At 41.9% G+C, this 24,513-nt stretch overlaps 1 protein-coding gene across 2 annotated transcripts in view; it reads right to left on the reverse strand.

Annotated features, from left to right (window-relative positions):
- Positions 1 to 232: 232 nt before the first annotated feature.
- HDAC4 (histone deacetylase 4) overlaps positions 233 to 24,513 on the reverse strand; it is a 273,670-nt gene continuing 249,389 nt past the window's right edge. For both annotated transcript variants that reach the window (XM_089693176.1, XM_089693177.1), the window contains exons 22-26: positions 22,063 to 22,181; positions 20,580 to 20,713; positions 18,728 to 18,812; positions 9,572 to 9,710; positions 233 to 6,411 (exon numbers count right to left, since the gene is read on the reverse strand). In XM_089693176.1, the coding sequence (XP_089549302.1) occupies positions 6,372 to 6,411; positions 9,572 to 9,710; positions 18,728 to 18,812; positions 20,580 to 20,713; positions 22,063 to 22,181 (517 nt within the window). In that variant the 3' untranslated portion in view covers positions 233 to 6,371. The remainder of the gene's footprint in view (positions 6,412 to 9,571; positions 9,711 to 18,727; positions 18,813 to 20,579; positions 20,714 to 22,062; positions 22,182 to 24,513) is intronic.

Raw genomic sequence — 24,513 nt, forward strand, 5'->3', positions numbered from 1 at the left:
GCTTCTGAGTATTTTTTTTAATTCGACTGGAACTCCACTTCAAGTTCAACTAAGTGACAGATATCCCTTTAATTTCCTACTGGCCCAATACATTCTGAACTATATGTTAGTTTTTTTTTTAAAACTTTAAAATCACCTGTGTGAGGTTACACTTTTTTCTTGAAGTTTGACTTTAAACTTCACACCCAAATATATTATTTAACAGATAACCAAAAATACAAGGAGCCAAGAATAGGTAACATTTGTTTTATTTACATCACAAGAGTAACACGCTGCCATCATGTGGTAGAAAATACTGCACTGCTAAGAAAGTTCAAATCCATCATCCCTGTCACAGAAAATAAAGAAAAATAAAATAAAGACCTAGTCAATCAGTGGAAAAAGTAGATAAAAATGGCAAACAATACAAAATTAAAGAGGAAAAAATAAACAAAATAAAAGTGTTCAGCTCCTGCAGAGGAACAGTAAAGTGGCAGAAAAAGAGCCCATCTCTGTAACAATGGTCTGAAACCCGACCAAAGAAACGCAAGTCAATGCAAAATGTCCCAAAGGATTCATAGTTATAAAACGGTCATGATGGATCTGCTTTAAAGGACCCAGTAAACAATGCATCAAATTCTCTAAGTTTATATTCTTAATTTTATATTTATATATATATTATGTATATATATATCTATATACATGAGTGTCTCACCGCCAGAATATGGAAAGTCACACTCCAGACACGTGTCATCCCTTCTTCCAGTCTGAACTATATAAAGCTGCCCTCGAGGGCGCAGAATACAAAACAGCTGTCACTGGAGGCTGTATTTTTTGCTGAAAAGTCCTCAGATTTATGCATTTTCTTCCTTTAAACACAGTGCATTGGCAGCGTGGGGTGAGCACACAGACACCCCTGTATAAAAGGCAGCAGTTGCTCTTGCCTGCTATATGAGGGTCACCTCTGAAGTAAACATACAATTCACAGACACAGGTGGCAGCTCTTTGCCGTTGAAAATGATTAGATGAAAACAGGCAAGCTATGTGTTCATTGTATACTATGTCAAGTCACAAGTGCTAAAGAACTGCAGGGCTAAGGATGCTGGGAATGATCAAATAGATTCCAAATAAGGGGCGCCTGCACCACTTCACCATTATTTCTTATGGTGACAACAAGCAAAAAAGTTTGTTAAAAAAGATACATAGTCTGTACTTGCAGACAGTCCAAAAAAGTGGCTGTCAAAACTACACCCACTCCCATGGCACTCTCCAAAAAAAACCCAAATAAATAAATAAAATTATTAGCGATATCAGCACAAGATGGTTACTTATTGATGCTATGGGAGGACTCGCTACATACCTCAGAGAAGAAACACAAAGATGCTTATACCGCCTGCGAAATTCATCATCACTGTTGGAAACATGTTATACCACAGAGCAGACGTAAGCTGGAACAGTGTGAGAACTGCAATATGGCAGACAGCACATCTGAAATGAACATGCCTGACTGACTGAAGGCTGACATAAGGTACACAGTGTTTGTACAGGGCTGCAGCTTGCATTACTACAGGCCCATTTCATAGTGTTCTATTACTAAATGAAAGAATATATCTACACCCAAGCTTGGCAATGCATAACTACTTAACTTGGTTTCTAATTAGGCCCCATTCACACTAGAACACAGTAAATGTTTTAAATTGCATTTTATTTGCAGGTTGCCTTTGAGTCCTGGGCAGACAACACATGGTACTTTCCTAAATGCTCAGATGTTGCATGCGTTATACAATAGGCATTTGGGGAAAAGCATTGTTGTCAGTGGAAAGGGTAGGGATTAAAATGTATTTGCTACATTTCACTTATGATTCCTTATCAAAAGAGAACTTTTGGGACTCATGTCCTCTAGAGCAGTGTTTCTTAAAGTGGTTGTAAAGCTTCATTTAAAAAAAAATTTAAATAACAAACATGTCATATTTACCTGCAATGGTTTTGCACAGAGCAGCCCTGATCCTCCTCCTCTTGGGTCCCCCGCTAGAGCTCCTGACGCCTCCTCTTCATCCAGTGTCCTACATATGCCACTTCCAATGGGGGCACTTGTGTGGGGGCACTCCCGAGCCCCACTGCCTACATCCATAGACACAGACAGTGGGGCTCAGCCCCACCCCCTGCTTCCTTGTCACAGAGTTGGATTAACAGCAATGCCAATGACGCCCGCTGATATCAATCTGCCCAATAAGGAGGGACAGGACCAGGAGAGCAGGCTGCTCTCATGCACAGCGCTGGATCGCGATGGGGCTCAGGTAAGTATAAGGAGGGGGGTGGGGGGGATTCCAGGCACAGAAGGATTTTACCTGAATGCATAAAATACCTTAAGGCTTTAAAACCACTTTAACATTAATAGCCTATTTACCTTTCTAATAAAAGGTAATTTTTCAGAGAATCCATTTTGTGAGTAAGCTCATCCCTACTAAAACCCTAATATTGTTTTTATGGCTTTTAAGGGTTATTGTATTTTAAAGATACAACTCTCATCGCATAACCCCTCCTCCCCAGATCAAGAACTATCAGTATACATCTAGATGTAAACCTATTCTCACTGCTGTGGCCTTCCCAGAGACTGGTAGTGTTTCCACTAGGCAGCATAACCATGGCTCTGTCACAAGCTGTACCACCACAGCCATAGAGGATAATGACAACCCATTGTGCAAGATGAAGATAATTGTTCTGTTAAATATGTGATAAAATACTTAGTAACGTTCACTGAAGAGTTTAAAGCTTTAATAAGCACTAACCAGCCGAAACTGTAAACATAGCCCCTGGGGTATACAAAGCTTTAGTTAGTAATATATAGTAGAAGGTGATATTCACTAAAAAAAGCTGTTTATTCTCCTCCAGGCCTGTTCCTACAACTGACTTCAAAGCCAACCTCAGTGAAAATTGCCAATGACGGTAAGACAGCCTGCAATCAGGATTTGGCGAGTGCTGCACTATACTGATGTGAACACTCTCAATAGCATGTATGGGGTCTAATAATCTTCTCTTACCTCCTGCCATGAACAAGCCATGTCCTTTCCTTTTCAGAAACAACTGTTTTTCACCTGCCCAACACATGAAAATGCTTTCAACAACCCTAAACAGACTATTCATCTCCACTACACACATCATGGTCCTTCACTGTCCTTTAATGTCAACAGAAAAGAACTTTGTATAGAGAAAAGGAAGCGAAACTGTTATTTCATGGCATTTAGATCTCCAAACATTGAGACCGGTAATATATTTTGCTTAGATTTTCTGTTATTTAAAAAAACACTCTCAGCCTAATATAATACTTTGAGATTGATCCACATAAAAGAATAAAACAAGTGCCTTTCACAATACAAGGCTCGGAGGATGAACCGCATACTACAGTCCCCTGCCAACATTCTTCCTGCCCAGCACAGCAGCTTGACCAAATTACACAGTATAGGACGAGCTGTGCTTGATTCATGCAACCTCAAAGTATATAGTAAAATCTAGAAAAATAGATTCATATACATATTTTTTTTTTAATATATAATTATCTTCATATATATATATATATATATATATTTTATTTTTTTTTTAATTTTCTTTATAGGGAGGTCAATGCCCAGAAATAGGAGTGTGGCCCCTCCCTTGCACACACAAAATGATATACCGTGTAAAACATGGAATGAGTGGGATGGTAGAGCGTGCAGGCTACTTATATATTTAATAAAGAAAAATCATAATTCACACAAGGAATGAAAATTCATAGTGAAAACTGTAATATCCAAAACAAATTTGTCCCAAACTGTACCTCCATCATCAACAGAGGAAACACCCTGCATATCCAATTGCAGCTTAGCTGAAGAAACTGAAAGACTCAGCCTACATGGCAAGCTACGTGCCACTTCCCATGCTATAAAAGGGTACTTGACACTATGGTAACCAACACATCATGCTCTTAAAAGTGCCTTACAAATGAAGGTAGACTACCATTTACTTTTTTCAGATTTGACTTTAACATCACCAATGAGAACATCTAGAACACTATAAAATCCAATTTTCCTAGAATTATATATAATTTAATCCCAACTAAGAAGAAGAAGAAGAAAAAAAAAAAAAGATATTTAAAAATAAAAATATGATCATGTATGCACCTTTCAAAGCAAGTCCAGGGCATACACCTACTATGTGTACATGCCTTAGGAAAGCACAAAACATGCAACTTCTGATTATTTGCCAAATTACAGACCAAGTCAAGACCCAAAATTCAACATTTTCAGAACAGCGTCAATAGTACACAGACATGATAAAAGATGCAAAAAATCTGCAAGTAGATTGAAGGTCGGAAAGCAGAAAAATGGGAACGTGTGATGGGGAGGAGGGACTGCAAGTAACACACACAGTGTGACAGGAAATAAAGAGACCGTTTGGTGCAGTGCGGTGCTGTTTTGTGCAGTCACAGGCTGTAGTGTAGTTACAGAACGACCATGGAAAAAATATAATATATACACAGTAAGGGCACAATGTGAGGGTCCCAACACTTAGGGGAAGGGGAAAAGGGGTGGGGGGGTCCACAACCCCCCTGGCTATTACTCCAAAACATATCATGTGTTGCCAGTACAGGAAACAACATATGTCAAGGTGCAGCCTGCAGCACAGCCCCGAGAAAAACCACTCAAAATGCAGCCAATATCAAGCTGCCAAGGAACAAGTAAAACTGCCACAAGGCAGTAACATGCTGTTCCCTTAACAGTGAGGGGGTTTACCCTAGGAATCTGTTAGGCAATGGGTGCGAGTCACATGCTGCTGGAAATTCAGCCACAACTCTCAGCATGGATAATAAGTGCTATATTGAGGTTATATCCAAGACTGAGCGCACCCTGCTCCTTTCCATGCAATCCCAGGAGCAAGGCTCACATACAGTACATTGTTGGTCTCCTTAAAGAAATTAAAGTCCTAGTAATGGCTCTCTCTGATCTGGTAACAAGTGAGGTAAGAGGTACCTGTTACAAAGATATAATCAGAAGAGTCTTTATGGTTGTCCTTTCAATAGTTTAGTTACAATAAGGACATCACTGTTGACACCATCCCCATATAAAGGATTCATATAGGAAGTCTTGGTGGGAAGATCAGAGGATATTAACTGGAATCTAAAATAATCCCCTGACAAGAACTAAAAAAATGCTCTTAAAAAAAATAAAAAATTGTAGTCATCATGAGAAAAATATATTACAAAAAATATAACACATGTATAAACTTCAAATCAAAATAACACATAAAAAACTGAAATGGGAACTGGAAATGTACTGTTTGCCTGCAATGTGGTGCAATTTTACACAGAATAATAAAAATAAAATTATTAAACAAAACTAAACTGAGCCACTTAAAAGAAAATGCACAGGCAGGCCCAGGCATGCTGTCTGCACAGTAAGAGGCCATAACCATAATCCTCTATCTCCCCTTTGTAAAAATCTGCCTACAAATTCTCAACTGTGGTTGAAGATTTGCTTGGAGAGCCCAGGTCATGAGTGGAGGAGACAGTCCATTGATCATTGATCGTACATATGCGACATGCAACTCGGTCCAGAAAAAAAAATAAACAAAATGGAGGGGATGGGGGGTTGGGGAATGTGGAGGGTGGTTTGGGGGCAACAAAAAATTAAAGACGACTGCTGCTAGTCATCTACACTCCACTTCACAGCAAGGTTTTCTGTACTGTGACTTCAAACATCTTTTCTGTTGGTTGTGTTTCAATTTTAAGGCAAGTCCTTCACTCTTCTGAAACAAAGGAATAAACCATTCGAATGGAAAAAATGTATTCCAACCATGGACAAGGCACAATCCTTCCTCCTGTTTCTCTTTCAGAGTGAAATGTCTGTCCTTGTAATAACAGGCTTCAGAGGATATCTTCCATCCACTGTATAACTCCTCCATATGCGAAAAAACTTCCAAAAACAGGCAAAACCGAGTGGTTTAAACGAGTGTCCGTAGAGCACGGTCACCCTCCCTTCAGCGCACACAGAATCCTTGTAAATCTGCAGAATGTTAAAGCACCAAAACGGTTTATGAGGCCCCCAGAAGAGGTCACTTATGATCCTTGTTTTTCTTTGAATTAGTCACTTAAAAAGCATGAAAGAAAGTAATATTTTTGGCAAGAGCTGCCAGTGGCTCCTGATGGAGCAGTGCCTGCTGTAACCAAGAACGGCACAGTGCGGCCGCGCAGAGCACAGTGTGCCGCGCTGAGGATCTGTGGATGTCATGTACACAGAGTTCTTTACATCCATGTCGCTGCTCGTCTTCCTGGGGACAGAGCACAGGCAGAGAAATTGGAGGGCTCCACCTCCAACAAAGATATGGAGTCACACAACAGACAATGACCAGTCATTCTGCTACAGAGGGGGTTCTTCATCCATAGGCTCATCCTCCGTTCTGAAAGAGATGAATAGCAATCACTAAGCCATTTAAGGAAAACAACATACTATGCCTGTAGGTAAGAACGTAGTAGATTGGGACAGGACATCTCCCTGTTGTCAGCACAGCCATGATGACCCTTGCTCTATAATTACATTTCTTACCAACCCAAAACTTTTAAACTATTAAAAAGGAACTTGTCAGGATAGAAATGTGGCAACTTCCATTTTTTTTTTCATCGTTACCCTTCCTTTGCTCTTGGTAAGTTAATTATCTGGACAAACATAAGCATATTAGGTGTTATGACACCTGGAGGATGCAGCTCCTCCAGTCACCCCCCCGCCCTCCATCATTCGCTCCCTCACCCACATCTTCAATCTCTCCCTCTCCACCGGCACCTTCGCCTCCCCTCTAAAGAACACACACATCACCCCCATACTCATAAACCCTCCCTTGACCCCACTAACCTTAACAACCTTAGACCCATCTCCTTGTTGCCCTTCACTTCCAAGCTCCTTGAGCGCCTGGTCTACAATCGCCTAAGCACCCACCTCACTGATAACAACCTCCTTAACCCCCTACAGTCTGGCTTCCGTCCCCTGCACTCCACCGAAACCGCCCTACTTAAAATCACCAACGACCTGCTAACCGCCAAAGCCAATGGCCACTATTCTATCCTCCTGCTCCTCGACCTCTCCGTGGCCTTCGACACTGTTGACCACCCTCTCCTCCTTGCCAAACTGCACTCCCTTGGCATCAAGGACGCTGCTCTCTCCTAGTTCTCCTCTTACCTTTCCCAACGCTCCTTCAGCGTCACCTACAACACTGCCACCTCCCCCTCCCTCCCACTCTCTGTCGGGGTCCCCCAAGGCTCTGTCCTCGGGCCCCTCCTCTTCTCCATCTATACCTCCTCCCTTGGCAAACTTATTCACTCCCACGGCTTCAATTACCACCTCTATGCCGACGACACCCAAATTTACCTCTCCACCCACCACCTCACCCCCTCACTCTCTGCCCGAATCGCCCACCTCCTAAACGACATATCAGACTGGATGTCGCTCCATTTCCTCAAACTTAACCTATCCAAAACCGAGCTCCTGGTCTTCCCCCCACCCCGTGCCCCCCCCATCCTCTCCATCACTAACAACGCCACCATCTCTCCGACCGCACACCCTAAAGTCCTGGCTGTCACCCTGGACTCCCACCTCTCCTTCCTACCCCACATCCAACTGCTATATAGATCTTGCAGGCTCCACCTCTGCAACATCTCCAAGATACGCACATTCCTCACCCCAGACACCACCAAACAACTCGTACACTCCCTCATCATCTCACGCCTGGACTATTGCAATTCCCTTCTCACTGGCCTACCCAAACGAACGCTATCCCCACTCCAGTCGATCCTAAACTCAGCGGCTAGACTCATCCACCTCACCAACCGCTCCACATCTGCCTCCCCCCTCCGCCAATCCCTTCATTGGCTCCCGATTGCCCAACGCATCAAATTCAAACTGCTAACTCTGACCTACAAAGCCATTCACAATGCCGCCCCGAACTACATAACTGACCTGATACCCAAATACTACCCTATCCGTGCCCTCCGCTCCTCACAGGACCTCCTACTCTCTATCTCCCTGGTCTCCTCCTCCCACGCCCGATTGCAGGACTTCTCCAGGACTTCCCCCATCCTCTGGAACTCCCTACCCCAATCCATCAGACTGTCACCTACCCTCCTCACCTTCAGGCGCACCCTGAAAACCCTCCTCTTCAGGGAAGCCTACCCCAACCTCACCTAACACCCGACCTCACCTAACAACTAACCTCCTCCACTCCTCCCACCACTCCATCCCCCACAGCCATCTCCTCCTGTACCACCTTCCCCTCCCTCCTAGATTGTAAGCTCGAAAGAGCAGGGCCCTCGAACCCCTCGTGTAGTGTATTGTTACTGTCTTGTCTCATGTTCTGTCCCCCTTGCTACTGTACAGCGCTGAGCATACCCTTTGGCGCTATATAAATACTGTATAATAATAATAATAATATTTGTTCTTAGTCATTGAAGCACTAAATAATGAAGCCAGGAAACCTAGTACAGACCCAGAGCTTGCCATTTCAAAACTAGTATGCAGTACCAGCTCCCATATTTCTGGCTGGAGAGAAATCCTTTAACACCAAAACACAGCTCGGACAAGCAGGAAAAGCTTGAGCAATAAGGGGAAAAGATTAAAGCAGTACTAAAACCAAAAGCAAACACTATACTGCAGCTTACTAATTCTTAAATGTGATGGCTTATTAGTTTCCTTTTTTAGGATTTCTTCTATTTTCAATTGCTGATCCAGTCAGTAATTTTTTTTAGAACAGAAAAGCTTGCTTGCAGTTACAAGGATGACACAGACCATTTAAAGGATAAGTTCACCTTTTAACAAAAAATAACGCACTTTTGTTTTGGGAGCCTGGAAAGCATTGCACCACCAATCAGCAGATCACACACGACCACGTTTTTTCATAAAACTGTGACAGCTAGCATGGGGAGAAGATCTCCTGCTAGCTGTCACAAAAGTGATCGGGGGGTGCGGGACTGGTTTTTTTGTAACATGTTATACCCTGAATATGGATGTAACATGTTACAAAAGGTGAACTTATACTTTAACATTGGCAGGGGTACGAAAAATTATCAGTTTTTATTTATGTAAAACCCTTTTTTCCAAAAAAGAAAACAGCTATTTGCTGTAAATGTTTATAAAGTATTAGCTGGAGTTCAGCTTTAATTTGTTACTGTATTTAAATCAATCGGTACTTCTAACACTCCCATCTCCCCAGACTGACAATGCTGCTGTCCAAATCTTCCCCTTGTACTTATTCATCCAGAGTGGTGTCTGTATAATACAGGAAGTGTATTGCTGGTCAGATCACATGAGGAATAAAAACGCCTAACAAAAACCCCAAAGAAATAAAAACATTACTAATCTAATGATTGGCAAGTTGCAATATATTACATTCTTGGTTTTGGGTTTAAAACTGCTGTAAAAGATTGATAAAGAACTTCAGGACTGTAGATCTTTTGAGTGTGGCTCTGGAGCAAACACCACACATTAGGTACTCTTCATTAACCTTCATTAGATGTTTCACCGCTCCAAACCAGTGAAAGATACTGAAACCAATGTAACATAGCATTGTTCACCTTCTCTCTGGATGTACACCCACAGACAGGGACGCCATCGCTGTCACTGTCTCAGCTTCTTCATTCTCACATTTCTGTGCCTCGACAAGAGAATATGGGATTGTAGAAGCAGCATTATGCAAACATGGCCAGTATTCACCTGCAAAATATGAGAGAACAGCAAATGAGGCATAAAGAATTTTACTGTGTAAACAGCAATACATTTAACTAGTTCATAGTTGGTCTAAAATTAGTACATGCAGATATGTCCTGTGAGGAATCGTACATCTCCTGAATTTAGGGAATCAAAAATACTAAACTGATTGAAATGATTTTTAGTGGAAAAAGTACATTTGCTTGAATATACTTAGAATAAAACACCAATTTGTCCTCCTTTAGTATTCAATTGAAATAAGTTGACTGTGAGCAACATGTGACTTCTCAAGATACTAAAAAGTGCCTCATTACTACTAATAAAAAATATATAGAAAACACTTGTTTCTCAAGTTACATAAAATGCATGTACTCAACAAATACAGTAAAAGAAAATCTGGTACACCTCCCCTGATCAGGAACTGATTGTAGGAAGGTCAAAATGTGATTACAGCATAATCACTGGGATTGAAGTGCCTGTGTTCACAAACAGCAAAAAAAAAAAAAAAAGGTTTACAGATAATACAGCTTCATAGAAGAGGCTTTTCTTGATTTTAGCAATCACAGACTCATAAATCCCTCTATCCTTTAACACCTGGGTCTCAACAGTCATGCCAAGCTAGTCAGAATAGAGGGCTTTTGGATAGCAGATCTCGCCTGTTGGTAAGAGCCCAGAGTTTATCTGCTAGAATTTTCAGGAAGTATGTGCACAAGGTTCTTCTGTGGTATAATTAGAATCACCAGCCTCTTCTTTTGCTCTGTCTTCTTAAGCAGACGAGGTAGGATTTGCACTGGAAGAAAGGCGTAAATTAGCCTGAGCTGAAATCAGAAAGTTATCAAAGAATCTGAGGCTAGACCTAGAATCATCCCTGGTTCTGGGAACAGAGGTAGTTTGTTGCTGAATGTGTCCACATCTGGAATCCTCCATTTCCAGCATATAAGACTGAAGACATCTGAATGAAGAGCCCATCCAGACAATGGTGACTAAAATAGTCCTCTTTCCAGTTTTCCACTTCAGGGATGTGGACCACAGAGATCGATGGGCAGCAGCTTTCTGTCCAAGAGATGGTTTGGTTTGCTTTGTTCAAGGCAGTCAGACTTCTGGTGTCCCCTTCATGGCATAAGCAACCGCCATCGCACTGTCTAAAAGCACCCTGATTGGGTGCCCCTTCTGAAGGAGGTTTCAATGCTGTAGGGCCAACTTGACTGCTCTGAACTCCAAGATGTTGATGGGAAGCTTGACTTCTCTCAATGAGCATGTTCCTTGAACTGTTAGAGATTGGAACACTCCTTCCCAACATGAGAGAGTTGAATTAGTTGTAATAACTTTCCAGTGATAGGGAAGGATGGATTTCCCCAGTTAGGGCTGGAGTGGTGATCCACGTAGATAGGGAGTTCCTTGCTTGGCTGGGTAGGAGCATTGGAAAATCAAGGAGGAGACTTTTTCCAAGCTGACAAGATACTTTGTTGGAAATTTAGGCCTAGAACTCTTGTGGCGTATATCTCAAATGTTTAAATTCTCGAGCATGTGCTCTCAGAGAAGGAGCTTTCTTTTATGACAGAAAGACATTTTACTGGGATGTGCCAAGGACTAGACCCAAGTATTCCAGATGAAGGGAAAGCTGGGGAGCAGATTTGTTAAAGTTGACCACCTAGCCAAAGGCCTGGAGCATTTCAATTGTCTTGTGGACATTTTCTGATGCTGCAAGAAAGTGGAGTCTGTCAAAAGAAGGTCATCTAGAGCAGTGTTTTTCAACCTTTTTTGTGCAAAGGCACACTTTTTTCATGAAAAAAATCACGAGGCACACCACCATTAGAAAATGTTAAAAAAATTTACCTCTGTGCCTATATTGACTATATATAAAGTAATTCTCTTGAATAGGAATCAAACACAAAGAAATTATTTTATAATTACTTTATTATGAAATAATAAAGTATTTTATAATTGGACCCGGGGGCCGGACCAAGAGTAGATGAATGATGTGTATGTGTCATCCATAGTAAGTATAGTAATATTCCCCCATAGTAAGCATAGTAATTAATCCCCCATATAGTAATTCATCCCCCATAGTAATTAATCCCCCATATAGTAATTCATCCCCCATAGTAATTCATCCTCCATATAGTAATTCATCCCCCATAGTAATTCATCCCCCATAGTAATTAATCCCCCATATAGTAATTCATCCCCCATAGTAATTCATCCCCCATAGTAATTAATCCCCCATATAGTAATTCATCCCCCATAGTAATTAATCCCCCATATAGTAATTCATCCCCCATATAGTAATTCATCCCCCATAGTAATTCATCCCCCATATAGTAATTCATCCCCCATAGTGTAATTCATCCCCCATAGTGTAATTCATCCCCCATAGTAATTCATCCCCCATAGTAATTCATCCCCCATATAGTAATTCATCCCCCATATAGTAATTCATCCTCCATATAGTAATTCATCCCCCATAGTAATTCATCCCCCATATAGTAATTCATCCCCCATAGCAATTCATCCCCCGTATAGTATTTCATCCCTCGTATAGTATTTCATCCCCCGTATAGTATTTCATCCCCCGTATAGTATTTCATCCCCCATATAGTATTTCATCCCCCATATAGTATTTCATCCCTCATATAGTATTTCATCCCCCATATAGTAATTCATCCCTCATATAGTATTTCATCCCTCATATAGTATTTCATCCCCCCATATAGTATTTCATCCCTCATATAGTATTTCATCCCCCCATATAGTATTTCATCCCTCATATAGTATTTCATCCCTCATATAGTAATTCATCCCTCATATAGTATTTCATCCCCCCATATAGTAATTCATCCCTCATATAGTATTTCATCCCCCCATATAGTATTTCATCCCCCCATATAGTATTTCATCCCTCATATAGTAATTCATCCCTCATATAGTATTTCATCCCCCCATATAGTATTTCATCCCCCCATATAGTATTTCATCCCCCCATATAGTATTTCATCCCTCATATAGTAATTCATCCCTCATATAGTATTTCATCCCTCATATAGTATTTCATCCCTCATATAGTATTTCATCCCCCATATAGTATTTCATCCCCCCATATAGTATTTCATCCCCTCATATAGTATTTCATCCCTCATATAGTATTTCATCCCCCCATATAGTATTTCATCCCTCATACAGTAATTCATCCCTCATATAGTAATTCATCCCCCATATAGTATTTCATCCCTCATATAGTATTTCATCCCCCCATATAGTATTTCATCCCTCATATAGTAATTCATCCCCCCATATAGTATTTCATCCCCCCATATAGTATTTCATCCCCCCATATAGTATTTCATCCCTCATATAGTAATTCATCCCTGATATAGTAATTCATCCCCCATATAGTATTTCATCCCCCCATATAGTATTTCATCCCTCATAAAGTAATTCATCCCTCATATAGTATTTCATCCCCCACAGTACTATTCCCCCCCCCCCCTTCTAGTAAGCCAAGTCCCCCGTGTCAATTCACTTACCTTTTGCGTTCCTCTCGCTGTCTTCCCGCGCCGTTCGGGTCTTCAGGGCGGACTGTGAGAGGAGCCTAGCTCCCCTCCCCTCACGTTCGGCACGCTGCCCCGCCTACACACATCCTGACAGCCACATCCGCAAGCCGGATTAAAAGGTCCGCGCGGACTTTTGGGGCTGCCAACCGAGAGGAGGCAGGGGAGCGGCCGACCGAGAGGAGGGAGGGGAGCAGGCGCCCGGCACACAGAAGAGCCGCATTAGACTGGGTAAAGAGCCGCATGTGGCTCGCGAGCCGCGGCTTGCCGACCACTGAATCATTAGATTCTAATGATTGGTCTATTTGTGAGCCGAAGCCACATGTTACAGATGAAATTGGAATTTTTCCCACGGCACACCAGACAATATCTCACGGCACACTAGTGTGCCGCGGCACAGTGGTTGAAAAACGCTGATCTAGAGAGTCTGTGACTTGGATGCCCTGAGTTCTGAACAGGGCAAACAGAGGTGCTAAGACTTTTGTAAACACATTGGGAGCAGTAAACATACTAAAAGTGGTTGTCTGCCAATGTGCAGTGCAGAAAGTGCGGATGTGGTAGGTAGATAGGCATCTTGGATGTCCACATATGCCATATATTTCCCTTCACTCTGAGAGGCAATTGTGTTTCCAGAATTTTGGAATTTGAAGTGTTTTTTATGGACTTTTATATCCAGAAGAGGATGAATGCCTCTGTAGGCTTTGGTAGAATGAACAGGCTTGAATAGTATCCTTTGAACTTGTTTTGTGGAGGAAACAACACATGACTCCTAGGGACAAAAGGTGGTTCAGGGCATTTTGCAAATCCGTCGTTGGGAAGTTCTTGGTTGATTTGAAATAAGAAAGCAGGAGATGACAGAGTTCAAAACTAAATTTTGTACCCTGCTGAAACCACCAATTGAACCCATAGGTCTGGGACATCTGTGACCCAGAGAGGTGCAAAATGTACCTAATGCCCCCCCCCCCCCAATCTTAGGCATGGGGGGGGGGTGCTCCATTGTGAAGAGGGCTTTGGTGTAGCTAAGCCTTGCCCTGAAAGGAAGGGGAGAACTTAGGTTTTGAGGTTGAAGCCTAGTTAGTGCAAACCAGTGCTCTGAGTTTTGAGGTGCTAAGGCTTGTGAAGGTGATGGTTTTGGAACCTTCTGCTGTGTATGCAAAACATTCCCACCTGTGACCTCTTTAATAAATTGGTTAAGTGCCTCTTCAAACAGATGTCTTTCTTGGAAAGACCTAAGTGTGAGGCACCCTCTGCAGGCAGCTTTAACTGTCCAAGGTTTAAAGTATAACTAAAGAGAAAACTTTTTTTTTAGTTTTGGATAGAGTGGTGAGGGATTAGAATCCCTGTCACATTTCGACTGTAGTCCGTGCCTCCGTTAAGGAGATTCACCCTCTCTATTTGTCCTGTTTACCATTATCATTGAAAGTGAAAGTAATAGAAAATCCTTCCAATGGGGACACTGGTTCTGGTAACCTAGGGGTTCCCAAGGGATTCCCTTAATGTGCAGAGATTTCTTCTCACTTCCTGTTTGGCTATGGGAAAAGAAGTGAAGGGAACTCTCCAAAATAGAACACAGATGGCGAATGTGGGGAAAAAAAAAAAAGTTTCGCCTAGACTTCTACTTAAAGCCATAAAGATTCTGCACATGTAAAGGGAGATTGTAGCCATTCTATAAAGTTGTCTCATGACATGCTCTAGGGCATCCACTAAGAAAAGTAAAGCAGAAAGTAACTGATGTAGTTACTGTGTAACAGCTGGGCAGCACAGTGACTAAGTGGTTAGCACTTCCGCCTTCCAGCACCAGGGTCGTTGGTTCGAATCCCAACCGTGACACTACCTGTGCAGAGTTTGCATGTTCTCCCTGTGCCTGCATGGGTTTCCTCAGGGTACTCCTGTTTCCTCCCACACTCCAAAGACATGCTGGTAGGTTAACTGGCTCTTGCCCAATTGGCCATAGTATGTGTATGTATGAATGTGAGTTAGGGACCTTAGATTATACACTCCATGAGGGCTAGAGACTGATGTGAATGTACAATATATGTAAAGAGCTGAGTAAATTGATGGCGCTATATACCTGTAGTAAAATAATAGTAACAACGCAATCCTGAAATACAGGGTCATGTTGGTTGTTCCATTGTCCTAGTCCAGTTAGCTGCAGTTTGACATGCTGAAATTGCAGCAAGACATGATTGCAGGGCTGGGCCTGCAAGATTGAGAGAGCTTTTAGGAGTGTCTCAAACTTTCTACCTGTAGAATCCTTTAAAGAAGGAGCATCTTCCATTGGAACAGTGCGATGTTTGTTTAGGACAGAGACAGCAGGATCCGCTACAAGAATAGCCCACTTCTTTGTGAACTCTTTTTCCACTGCATGGAAGTAAAGATTTTTGGGGGAGTGAAACATTTTTCAGGAGTGACCCAGTTGTCAGACTGCACAATCTATTTATGAACTACCTACCTGTTCCAGGCTTCCCCCATCGTTAAACACTTACCCGAGTCCTGTCACCGATCCAGCACTGTCCCCGGCTGCAGGCCTAACTTCCCTTACCTCCTGGTCTCACAGGAAACACTGAGAACAGTAGGAGACATAGGCTTCTGCTGCTGCCAAACTTCTGTGAGGAGGTAGCGGGGGCGTGGCTTAAAAGCTTGCATGCACAGGTGCCCCCATAGCACACAGCTGACTAAAAAAGCACCTGAAGGAAGGCAGAGCCCACAGCCAAATAGTTGTAAGGGATGGCTCTATGTAATATTGTTGCACAGAGCAGGTAAGTTAATTTTAGCAGGGAAAAAATAAGTTATAAACATTCCTTCACTCTGGGCAGCTGAACGGAGCAGCAGGGGAGTGTATGGAAACTACGTATATGCTGTTGGGGAGTTCTAAATTAAAGTGAACCTGTTGCTTGGTCCTGTGTGGGTTTCACTTCAAGGACCAATATGCTGAATGGTAAGCCTGAGTTCTTGGGGAGTTGTGCATTTACATTGTACAGCCTTGCAAAAGTTTTGAGAATGACACAAATATTAATTTTCACAAAGTTTGCTGCTTCAGTGTTTTTAGATCGTTTTGTCAGATGTTACTCTGGTATAATGAAGTATAATGAAAAGCATTTTATAAGTGTCAAAAGCGGTTATTGACAATTACATTAAGTTTATGCAAAGAGTCAATATTTGTAGTGTTGGCCCTTCTTTTTAAGACCTATGCAATTCGCCCTGACATGATGTCAATCAACTTCTGGGTCACATCCTGACTGATGGTAACCCATTCTTGCTTAACCTCCCTAGCGGTATGATTATGTCCATATTTCTGTGCTGAAAGCAGTACATTTTTTTGCATGGAAACATGTCGTGTTTTTATTGTAGGCCTGTAATTTTTAGGAATAACTCACTGAAATCTGAAATATAGCGCCAAGTTCGCACATCGCTGAGCTCAGTCGCAGAATCGTTTTAAGTGTCTGATGACGAATTTCCCCACGAATCATTATCACTCAAATCTGCAAAGTGGTTCTGATTTACTATGGCTGTATTCTAGCCGGTCTAAAACCGCTTTTGACCTAAAGGGCCACTTTTTGGACGCCATGGACTTTTCTAAGTTTCCAGGCAGAAAGAACAGTAAAAATGCAGGCAGGGCACAGGACAAAGCACTCGGGACAAAATGTATGTGAAGTGCTTTGAAACAGTAATGTTTTACTATGTGGTTTTAGTGTATTAGCGAATGTCAGTTTTTAAAATTTCCCCCTGGTTCCGGCCCCCATATGTCACGACGCTCGCAGGGACCGGAAGACGAATGCCGGCATCGGCCAGAGGAGATGGCCGGGGACAGTGCAGGGGACACATCGCGAGAGCGAAGGACAAGGTAAGTGCTGCAGGGAATCCCTGAGCAAGGCTGCATGGTATTCCCGAGTGTAGCTTGGGGTTACCGCTTTTGGTACTGAAACTTTACCCCGAGCTATACTCAGGAATACCGCCAGGGAGGTTAAACAATGCTTGGAGTTTGTGAGAGATTGTGGGGTTTTTTTTTTTGTTCACCCGCCTCTTGAGAACTGACCACAAATTCTCAATGGGATTAAGGTCTGGGCAGTTTCCTGGCCATGGACCCAAAATTATTTTTTGCCTTATGGCAAGGTGCTTCCCATCATGCTGGAGCAGGCATTGTTTGTCAACAAACTTTTCTTGGATGGTTGGGAGAAGTTGCTCTCAGAGGATGTTTTTGTACCATTCTTTATTCATGGCCGTCTTCTTAGGCAAAATTGTCAGTGAGCTCACTTCCTTGGGTGAGACGCAACTCACACATGAATGGTCTCAGAATGCTTTACTGTTGGCATGACAAGACTGATGGTAGTGCTCACACCTTTTCTTCTCCAGACAAGGTTTTTCCCAGATGCCCCAAACAATTGGAAAGGGGATTCATCAGAGAAAATAACTTTGCCCCAATCTTCAGCAGTCCAATTCCTGTCCTTTTTGCAGAATATCAGTCTGTCCCTGGTGTTTTTCCTCGAGAGACGTAGCTTCTTTGCTGTCCTTCTTGACACCAGGCCATCTTCCAAAAGTCTTTGCCTCACTGTACAAGCAGATGCACTCACACCTTGCCTGCTGCCGTTCCTGAGCAAGCTCTGCACTGGTGGTGCCATGATCCCGCAGCTGTATCAACTTTAGGAGACAGTCCTGGCGCTTGCTGCACTTTCTTAGGCGCCCTGAAGCCTTCTTCATAACAATTGAAACTCTCTCCTTTTAGTTCTTGATGATCTGATAAATGGTTGATTTAAGTTCAATCCTAGTATCAGTAACATCCTTGCCTGTGAATCCTTTTGTGCAAAGCAATGACTGCACATGTTTCCTTGCAGGTAACCATGGTTACCAGAGGAAGAACAATGAGTTCAAGCACCACCCCTCCTTTTAAAGCTTCCAGTCTGTTATTCTAACTCAATCAGCATGACAAAGTGATCTCCAGCCGTGTCCTTGTCAACACTGACACTTGTGTTAACAAGAGAATCACTGACATGATGTCAGCTGATCCTGTAGTGGCAGGGCAGAAATGCAATGGATTTTTTGGGGGGGATTAAATTGATTTTTCACAGCAAAGAGGGATTTTACAATTAATTGCAATTCATCTGATCACTCTCCATAACATTTTGGAGTATTTGCTAATTGCCATCATCAAAATTAAGGCAGCAGACTTTGTGAAAATGAATATATGTGTCATTCTCAAAACTTTTGCCCAGGGCTGTACCTCCATATTGGATTGTGAGGCATGCCATTGTCCCTTTTAACTATACAATAACAAATCTACTGTGCTTATAACAAGTGCTTGTTCTGGATATACTAACAAGTGGCTGGTATGCACAACTCAAACAACAGTGTAATGCTCAACAAGAGAAGTTGTAGAATGTAATTCTTTGGTGGGCACAAAATGCAGGCTCATGCAAATTGTGAAGGGACCATTTTTATTACTGGGAGTTAGGCACTCGACTCAACTTCAATACCTACTGTGTATCTGAATAACTTTCTCCAAAGAGATCACTGCATTGCTATTTGGTCTCTGTTGTAACACAGACTCTGAAATTGGCTCAAGCTGTAAGAGAGAAGCACACAGAAGCAAGTCTGTTAACACAAAAAAAAATCAAAGCAAATGCAATTGTCTGTGCTTTAAAGTGCATCTAAAACCCAACAATGAACTTCTTTTATTTGCTCCCTTTTGGCCTACTAAATATAGCAATTAAATAGTTTTTTTTATATCTATGCCAAATGTATCTGAGACTGTCATAAAATACATTGTTGTTTTGTAAAATCTGCATGCATTATCTTAAGAATCCCAATTAGCTCTCCCAGCTCTCCCTAAAGTGGTTCTAAAGAAAACATTTTTACCTTAATGCATTCCCCCCCTCACCCCCTTCCTTCCCTTATAACTACCTGAGCCCAATCAAGCGCTGTGCCCGTCTGTAGCGGCTCTGTCCTCTCTCCCTGTTCTCACAGGCTTTTCAAAGGCAGTGGAAGCCCATTGGCTCCCATTGCTGTCAGTTAAATGCTGTGACAAAGAAGCAGGGGCGAGGTCGAGCCAAGATGTCTGCAACTAAGGACCCATGCAGCACGGCTCAGGATTGAGTCTGCAGGGGTGCCTCAATAGGAAGTGGCTTCCTATGAAGGCATTCCAAGAAGAGGAGCCAGAAGCACTAGCAGGGGACCCCATCAGAGGAGGATCAGGGACACAATTCTATTGCACTGAGCAGGCAAGTATAACATGCTTGTTAATTAAAAAAAAAAAACTTCAAGCTTTACAATCCCTTTAATTCCTGTGTTGTCAGAATGAGGATCGGGACGGTATAATGTAACAAAAATGACTAGTGAGGGCGGCTAACCACACCTCATAATATTTCAGACTAGAAAAGGCACATGTTTTCAGTCCACAACTCTAAATTAGGAGCCAGGTGTATTGTGGGCATATAAACAGGTATGCTTCTGTACCTGCAGGAAATTAAAGGAATAAAACACATGAAAGCGTGCATGTATTGTAAAGATGTACTGAATATATGCATGTTTTTGACTCAACATACCCTATATTTGTTTCTGTAACACTGTGTTCCTCCCTGCACAGAAATAACTTACAGTATTCTAGTTTTAACTAGCACTCAAAAATATCTTAAAAAACATTTTCCAAACATTTTCTCATTAACAAAGCTAAAATGTGCAAGCTGTTTACTGCAGACAAAAGTATAACTGCTAAGTGTATAAAGCAAGAACAGCTTCTGCTAATGACAAGTACATGACCAGATATCAAAAGCTCCGGAAGAAACTGCTGCAATTTTCAGCCCTGGTCACATAAATGTGCAGTATGGCCAAATCTGTGAATGGTTCAGTCTGCTGCTGTAGCATCAATTAAACAAAGTTTCTAAAGAAATCACTAAAATAAATGATTTAATACTAGACTCCAGGCTCAGCCCCCCAACCATTCCCATCGCCCTCAAGGAGACCCTCACGATGTTACGTTTTTCTAGCCAAGTGAGAGGTCTCTTCCTCTGCACTCTCCTCCAACATGGGGTGTCATGATCCTCATTCATTGATATTATGTCCTCAATCGTCCAGGCTGAATGATAACTGGTAATCATTCAATCAGGTAGACTCAGGACATCTGGTGGTGAATAAAAAGAACTTGGGGAAAACTGCAGACAACAATTGCAGCTTGACCCGATTTTGTTGTATCTTGCATGAAGACCGTTTTTAGATGAACAAAAACAAAGCATGGAGTTGGGCTTTAAAATACTTGACAGACAGATCCTATTAGTTAACATACTGATAAAAGAAAAAAAACAAAACAAAAAAAAAAACGTTGTTTTGCTCTCACCTCGTTACCCAGTAGAGCAGATACGCAAGATTCAGAAGCATCACAAATCGCCGTTAAATCATGACCTCCCTCAAGTGCCAGAATAACACGACCTCCAGCTAACCCCATCAGCTGCTTTGTCAGATATCCAAAACCTTAGAAAAATAAAATAAGAGAGCAAAAGGTTGTCATGTGAGTAATCTAAGCACTGGGCAAAAAAATGCAACCAGATTCCTTGTTTTATTTTGAAAATGAAACCTGACTTTGCAATTGGCAACAACCCTGCAATTGGAGAACCAGCTTGAATGATGAAACCACAGCAGATTATAACTATTATGCCCTCTGGAGCTGGGTTTGTCTAACAGAGTGTTCACCTATAATTTGAATGCAACATTTTCTGCAGTTTTTGTAAAGAGTCCATGTTATCCAGTATTTTTTTCTTAAAATTGTCATTATAATTTTCTGGTAAAAATTAAGATGTGTTTTGTGTCGAAGCAATGTCAGAATATTTGTTTCTAAACCTTTTAAACAATGTAGCATTCAGTCAGGAAGCACTTCTGAAAAGCATATAGGGAACATGGAAATGCATCTGCATTTTAAAGCCTAACAAAGGAGAAATACACTGGCTACGAATGTTGATCCCACTCAGAAAATGCTAGCTGCTTGGATGTAGATTCTCTACCTAAACCTGAATAACGACAGCTTTTATTGCTGCATTTCTGTGCATCACGTTTCATTGATTAAAGACAATATACAAATAGTTAAAATTAACAGGTATTCAACAAAATATGCTCTTACAGGAATAATACCCAGTTTAGAGAACAACGCAGTTAACCACTTGAAGCACACCAAAAAATTGCTAGTAAGTAGAGTTTCTTGGTAGCAAAGACATTATGTTTTGCCCCATAACTCCATTGCCTTTTTGCTAACACATGTATTTTTAATTTACACTGCCTGTGGTGCATATTTAATGCAATGTACAATCTTGGCATCTGTGAAAAACTTAAGGCAAGACCCTAGTGCCAGACAATGCAGCATTACCTGCACTACGTCCAATCGAAAAAGATGCTGGCAGCAGATTAAGATGATGGAGCAAAGTAAACTCAGATAGAAGTTTTTTTCTTAATGTGCAATTAATTCAAGCACACTTGTAAATCACAGCAAGTTTTCCCACTAGATCGACAACCCTCAGTTCAAGCTCCAAATTAAAAAAAATTGACCACATCTGCAATTCTCTGCCACACTGTCATTTCAAAATGGCACCTTGACACAGCTCTGGGAGTGAACTCCAATAGCTGAATCAATCAATTCTGTTAGAAAGAACACTGTCAAACAGTGCTGCTTAGCCCCAAAAAAACCAGTGCATTTAATTGAACTGCATGTCTAAATATGCTTATCTTGGTGACAATCTTACATGAACGATTATAGACAACAAAGTTATTGTTAACATCCACTCATTTGAACACAGTTTTAATAAGAAACTATACCATGCATTTGCGCTTACATTTGGCTGATACTTTATAACCTCCCAGTGGAGAAGGATGTCCATCCACGGCATCAAACCCCGCAGACACCAAGACAACATCTGGAGAAAACTCACGGGCTATCGGCAGCACCACAGTCCTAGGTGGAGAAAAATAATCAAGTTTTCATAAAAAAAATAATCAATAAAGTTTTTATTCTAGCATTAATTTAAGAATACAAATTGGGGGGAAAATACCTAAAATATTCCCGACAATAAAATAACCACAATCTTAACGGCAGTCCTGGAAAGATGTATCAAAATGTACAAACACCCCCCCCCCCCCCGCAAAAAAAAAACCCAGAAATAATCTGAGGAGGAGGCAATGCACTTAAAGTGAACTATCTAAAAAGTACTTTACAGCTGTACAGATGTGGGGATGAGATTCAACAAATAAAATATTCCTACAGGTAAGGGTGTTACTTATGGGTATGCAATAACTCAGCTGTGAACTAAATTCAGCATGATATCTGAGGTGTGTTACGCACTAAACATTTTAGCTCTGTACTAAAGACATCATTCACTCAGAATAGTAATGGGAGATGCCTTGTCATTTATAAAATGCAGGCCATGGGGCTGTGTGTGTGTGTATATATATAATATCTATCTATCTATATATATATATATATATATATATATATATATATATATATATATATATATAATTATATATCTATCGATCACACACACAAACATACAGAGAGTACTGTGCAAAAGGCTCAGGCAGGTGTGAAAAATGTTGTAAATTAAGAATGCTTTCAGAAAAAGAAGTGTTAATAGTTTATTTTTTATCAATTAACAAAAAGGAAAGTAAATGAACAGAAAAGAAATCAAAATCAATATTTTCTGTGTCACGTACCTGGTATGATGTGCAGAGGAAGGCCTCTCATACAACTCCGGCTCAGGGGTCACAGATAGTGGAACAGTAACCACAAGAGCACGGCGAGGTATGAGTGTTGTGATCAGTCCAGTAGTCTGCAGAGGTAGTAGCTCTCACTTCACTACAGTGATGCCAGGAAAAGAGCAGTCGGTGGTGGGCAGATGTCTCAGTAGGGCAGGCTGGTCGCAGGTAGATGGCACAGCAGACAGGCTGGTCGCAGGCAGGCTGATAGCAGATGGATGACACAGCAGGCAGGCTGGTAATAGACAGGCTAACAGCAGATAGATGGCACAGCAAGTAGGCTTATAGCAGACAGTTGGGAGCAGGCAGGCTGGAAGTGGACAGACTGGTAGCAGGCAGACGTATCAAATGAGAATGCACTGGACTACGCAGCTGAAGCAGGCTGGATGAACAGGATGCAGGGTCAGGCAAACTGGGTCAGAAACAGATGGGCAAATCGGGCATAAATAGCAGGCAGGAGAGGAATCAGGTCAAAGGCCATTGTCATCAACGGTGGAGGCAGATCAGGCAGAAACAGTAAGCAGAGGCAGAATTCAAGAACTAGCCAAGGTCAGGGCAGGTAGCAGACAAGCAGAGTCAGGAGCAAGCCGGGTCAGAATCAGAGGTCAGGCACTAGAATCAGTCTAAACACACAAAGAAGCTGAAGACCAAACAGCAATTAGCCAAAGCAGTAGTCCTGTTTAAATAAGCTGTTTGGCGTCAGTCTTGGTAACAGGCGCGCACCGATATGCACAAGTGTGCGCGCCTATGCTCATTCTTGTGCGCATCTGCCCAGCCAGTTGCCGGTCTGCCGGGAAACTTTGTCTGTACTATGAGCAAGTCTTTCCTGACAATGCCCCCTCCCTATGGGCAGCCTACAGGTGCCCAACTGGCACTTCTTCTGTGGGCGGCTGCAGAAAAATGCATACATCAAGTCCACAGCGTGCAAATTCTATACAGGCTCCCAGGAAATATTCTTCCGGACCATACCCTTTCCATTTGATCAGATACTGTATCTGACCCCTTCTTCTCCTGCAATTTAAGATGGCCTCGACCTCGAATTCCTCATCACCATTAATGATCACAGGTTCAGGAGGTCCTGGTCTCTGATCAGGGAAAGGAACACTGGATGAATCCTAAAAGGATTCTGGTAATAACAGTTCATACGAAACATCATTAGTTTTCCTTCTTACCGGAAATGGACCCACAAACTTAGGTGCCAGCTTCTTTGACAGACAAGCCAACTTCAGGTTTGTTTTGGCTCACCATACCCAGTCCAATGGCTGCAAGATTAGCTCACCCCTTCTTTTATCAAATGCCTTTTTATTATCCTCCTTCACTTTAGTCAGAGCTTCCTGTAACACTTTATTGTTGCGGGTGAAGAAATCCCAAGTACTTTGGACAGCAGGAACCCAAGATTCTGGAACAAGGTCAGGGAGGAAGGTAGGATAAAAGCCATAACTTGCAAAGAAGGGAGATTGCTTGGTGGCTGAATGGCTTGAGTTGTTATAAGCAAATTCCGCTAATGGCAGGAGTGATACCCAATCGTCCTG

The sequence above is a fragment of the Staurois parvus genome, unplaced genomic scaffold (assembly GCF_062004578.1).
Source record: "Staurois parvus isolate SC_StPar_1 unplaced genomic scaffold, SC_StPar_1.0 ptg000616l, whole genome shotgun sequence".
NCBI classification, from domain to species: domain Eukaryota; kingdom Metazoa; phylum Chordata; class Amphibia; order Anura; family Ranidae; genus Staurois; species Staurois parvus.